At 39.3% G+C, this 4597-nt stretch overlaps 1 protein-coding gene across 1 annotated transcript; it reads left to right on the top strand.

Moving 5' to 3' along the window:
• Positions 1–306: 306 nt before the first annotated feature.
• Positions 307–2835, top strand: LOC137285933 (uncharacterized). Its single transcript, XM_067817767.1, has 4 exons — positions 307–1362; positions 2054–2122; positions 2453–2542; positions 2686–2835. The coding sequence occupies exons 1-4, from the start codon at positions 307–309 to the stop codon at positions 2833–2835; spliced, it is 1365 nt and encodes a 454-aa protein (XP_067673868.1).
• The last annotated feature ends 1762 nt before the right edge of the window (positions 2836–4597 follow it).

Here is a 4597-nt window from a genome sequence, read left to right as displayed (position 1 = left end):
CTATTAATTCATCAGAATGTTTCTCTCAGCACCTCAAAAATCAATTTCTGCAAAACATTGCTCGATTCGCCTATCCTACATCCATACTTGGCGACCATCATGCTCGCCACGTTATTACTTCGAAGTGCAATGTAAGCAAGCAGCACTACATTAAAAAAGAAGAAAAAACACACACTGAGTGCATCTCATTTGCTGAGCCATTCACATTCGCTAAACCACTACAGATTCCCCAATAAAAGTCGGCATTTGATGTGATAGAATCAAACTCCCTGTCGAATTGAAGCAAGAGAACTCTCTACAATCATTATGTCTCGTGTTCAGCCACAGCATGAAACGCCTTCTTCTGATGGGAGCAAAGAAACTACTAATCCCAGATCCGTTCTACATCTCCTTAACTCAGTGATAACCTTGATGCGTGTTTGTGGAGTGTGCATTGGTCAACGTGTTACTGTGGAGAATATTGGATGTAGCGACGACCGTTTCAGGCTGCTTCACAAAGATGGGTGGTTCCATACACTGTACTGCGTCTTCCTAAACTGTTATCTTTGGCTTTACACCGGGACACTTGTCTATAGACTTGCACTACTTGTAACGATGTCAAGTGAATGGATTATAGTTTTTCAATTACTGGTTTTGAATATCACAGCATCTAGTGTTTGTACATGGTCTTTACTGAATTTTCGGGATGGATCTTATCAATCTTGGGTGAAGGATTTCTACTTGTATGAACAATGTTACGGTGTTCATGAAAATATGGAAGACATGGTTAAGAAAAGTCGGATAATTGTAGGGTTTGTGATGTCCACTGGGATTTTGGTGGTACTGGTTCTGTTCACCTATGCCCTTATCATCCCCGAAGTCGGAATAATGTTGTGTGTTGTTGACAGATCTTGGGGTTGGTGGAACTATTTGACAACTGTAATCAATTATTTGATTTTGTTCATAATAGTATCGAGTTTAGGTACTCGGTCAGGGATTGGATCCTACCCTCTTTGTTCGGAACTTGACGTGATAAACACCATTATGGAACGATGTGTTGAAGAATACATAAAGCATCAAGAAAGCCACATATTCCAATCAAAATGTGTGTCTGGGTGTCACAATGAAAAGAATGAGCAAATGAGGATCATAATAGGACGACACAAGCGTATCTGTAGATTAATATCTGCATTTGGTGACTCCATTGCCTACATGCAGTTTGCTGGATTCTTCATGTCACTCCCGCTGTCATGCTTTTCATTGTATGTCATTATGACACGCATGGAATCACAAACTAATGTTATTCTGTGTGCATGTATCCTGGTCTTTTGCAGCTGGGGATGTATCGTCATGTCCATCGTAGGCGTGAGAGTAAACGTAAAGGTTAGTATCTAGACTGACTATGTGAACCCTGTGGAATTAAATTATAGCCTTTGTTTGTCTAAACAAGTGTATATATGGCAGGACCTCTTCTGGCATTCTTGTCAGATTCTCCTGGATAATATCGTTTTGAGTCACTCTTCCGGTTATCCACCATAACGTAGCGGTTTTGCATTACGGTCTCTTCTGTTGGTACATCGGAGATTAGAATCTCCGTGTCTCACATTTCCTCGCATCACGAAACTGATCGATGTTTGGGTGTGGTGGACAGATTCAGTGAACTTATGGGAGATGTTCAACTAATGGTACAAATGAAGGAACGTAGACTGGAGATTGTTAGCCTCACATTCGAGGAGCATCGTTTGATGTTGTAGTTCCAGTTTGTCGGCCTCCTGTGAAGGCTAATTTGTCATTTAAGTCAAGCACATTGTGTAACGCCAAGACCAGATTAACGTTGCCATACAGCAAGAATATATTTAAATCTCGCAGCGGATATCAGATTGAGCATTAATGATTCCTAAGACAGCGCCTTTGCTATGGAATCTGATTCGTTAACTAGGGGCGTCAAATCGTGTGCGGATAACTGGTAGTAATAGGTACTCACTTGCTGCATTTGTAATTGACCCTTTCGATAAATGAAATGTCATAACATAAACGGATTACTGTTTCTCTCTTTCACGTGTGTTCATAACAGGCACATGCTGCTCTAAAACACATGCTACAGATCCCGACGGTTCACCTCAACGAAACAACCATAAGAGCAGTGAGTACAACGAAAGTCTGAATTAATATTTCAGTGTGTGCGTTCTTGTGTGTTTCCTTTGTTCATTCTGCTTTGAACTTTAAAACTCGTTTCCCGTTCAAACTGATTTTAGTAAATATTATGTTGTTTTTGTTTCAAAGTATATACCGGAGTCTTATGCTCTTTTTATACATGGCTATACTGTCATTTCTTGTGTGCCAGTGTATGGTGATAGTTTGTGCTTCGTTATTCAGCAATCATATTAACTGAAATATATTCAATGTGATTTTACCATCATGTTGAGCTGTGGAGTTTCAGATTATTTTCATAATGGAGACATCTTTGTCACAGGTGAATCAGTTCACAAGCCTGCTATCCGGGACAACAATTGGTTACAATGTGTATGGCCTCTTTACTATCAGCCCACCGACTGTCCTCAGTGTAAGTTGATTCATATAGTATTTTCTCAGAAGATCTCAAAAGAAAACAGACATTAAATGACTTTTACCAGGAAAAGTGTTTCTGTAGACCTTCGTTACAATTAGAGTGAAGTCTTCAAACTGGATACTTTGATCTTGTTACAGATAGTTGGAACTTTGGTGACCTACGTTGTGGTGGTTCTGCAGTTTCGTCCACCGGACTCTCAGACAAGTCTTAGCTCATTGTGCCAAGACTTAATGGCTAATGTTACTCGGTTGTTGGAGGATATGCACAACGCATCATCATGTTCATAAACATTTTCATAATAGTTTATCATCTTGGACCCAGTGATGCTCAGTTGTATCTTGACGTTACAATATGTTTGAATTATACTTCATGTGTATCGGAACATGCTTCATCAAAAACCTTTTTTTCCTTCTTAATGTTCTTATTTAGAGTTACTTGTTACTCTCAGCTTCTTATGGGAACGACTAATAAAGTATCTGTTTAGGATCTCTGAGATTGTAAGGGGCCACTTAGTAGTCAAATACAACTTATGTTATAGTTTGGATTGCAGTGTTTGTGAAGTACAGATTCTAATACTTTCTTTTGGCTTAGTCCCATCCTGGATTCAAACCCACACATTCAAAGTCAGGCATCTAATTGCCAACAGATAAAGCCAGACGCCTAGTCTGCTCATACAGTTTTTCATGTTACCTGTTTATAGTAGATGTCTGTTGGGCATTACTACTAAACTAAGGAATTATGTGGAATGGCGTCAATGTACACATTTTTCAACAGTAAATACCTAAATGGCAAGGTCTAGCAATATGATTTTATCGTGAGACATTTATGATATGCCACACGAATTTGTACATTCCATAAGTCAGTGACTTCAATCCACACTTTTGCTTCTGTAATGCTTGGCTCACCCGATGTCAAGCATTTCTGGGCTAATTGAAACTCGTTTATGTCATCGTTCCCATATCATTTGAAAAAAATGCAGTTTTTAAGTGAGGGAAATTAATTTTCATCAACCAAGAGAAATTAGTAAAGTGCCTATTTCAAATCAAATAACATATATCAAGTCCTCGACATTGTTGATATCTGGGACTCTTGGCCGCGGACTGTGTGGTCGTCAGTCTACACATTTTGTCTTAGATTCCATAATGCCTCTACGTCTATCAATGTAAGACGCTTCAACAGAAGTTCATTTTTAAGATTTCTTCTGATCATCATGATAAAGCAAGCATTCGAGCAAAGGAACCTTTTGGGATGAAACCATGTGAGCAGCTATGTCTCCAAATTAGTGGTTATTCGTTGTACACATTGAACACATCTCAAGTGTCAGATGATGGACCCTGGCGTTGATTTCCCATGCATTTATATTTTGTGACTGCATTCGGAAATTCATGATGATATGAACGCACTGAAACATTTTGACATTGCCGAGTACGGCGTTTAACAACTTACACAGAAACATGTACCGAGACATGAGTTTTCCTGAGTATGAACTGACTATTTCTGGATTCAGAGGCTGCCATCACATCTTTCACTTCCGTTTGCGGTTCGCAAACAGTTGAACAGAATACTTTCATGCTCATCCGTTCATGGATTAGGGTAGCTGTTTGTAGCTTTCTAGAGAAGACTAAACTCGCACACTTCCCCAATATATGTCTACAAAGTCATCTGTGACTTTCGTGTGTGTGTAAATATATCTTTTGGTTGACAATTTAATTTTAGGAACATTTCACTCAACGCCGTGTATCTACAGTTCTAGTGTTACTCGCTTTGCGATTTTTCCTTACATGCAGTCTATTCTGAATGCCGCTTGACCTGTGACCTGTATAACCAGTGGTGAAGTTTGTCATGACTCCAGCTCCGGAATAGTTCCTGTCAATTTTACATTGATTAAACCTCAGAGAAACAAAACAGTTAACCGCGAGGATGGTCTCGACAATGTATCTGTCCCTGTGTAAGTAACGGTTGAAGATCCATTAAACGGTGTTTGTAGTAGAAGACTGCCTTCGTCTTTTCTTGTCTCATATGTGTTATGGTTTTGAAATTACTGAGATA

Source organism: Haliotis asinina, chromosome 1 (assembly GCF_037392515.1).
Source record: "Haliotis asinina isolate JCU_RB_2024 chromosome 1, JCU_Hal_asi_v2, whole genome shotgun sequence".
NCBI classification, from domain to species: domain Eukaryota; kingdom Metazoa; phylum Mollusca; class Gastropoda; order Lepetellida; family Haliotidae; genus Haliotis; species Haliotis asinina.
The sequence above is the reverse complement of the archived record's forward strand: the minus strand, read 5'-3'. Positions and strand labels throughout refer to the sequence as shown.

What these genes read in the sequence shown, in the direction of transcription:
- LOC137285933 (XM_067817767.1), top strand. Translation starts at nt 307, where the DNA reads ATGTCTCGTGTTCAGCCACAGCATGAAACGCCTTCTTCTGATGGGAGC. An exon ending in GCGTGAGAGTAAACGTAAAG is followed by an intron (nt 1,363 to 2,053) that starts GTTAGTATCTAG and finishes TGTTCATAACAG; the next exon opens with GCACATGCTGCTCTAAAACA. An exon ending in ACGAAACAACCATAAGAGCA is followed by an intron (nt 2,123 to 2,452) that starts GTGAGTACAACG and finishes TCTTTGTCACAG; the next exon opens with GTGAATCAGTTCACAAGCCT.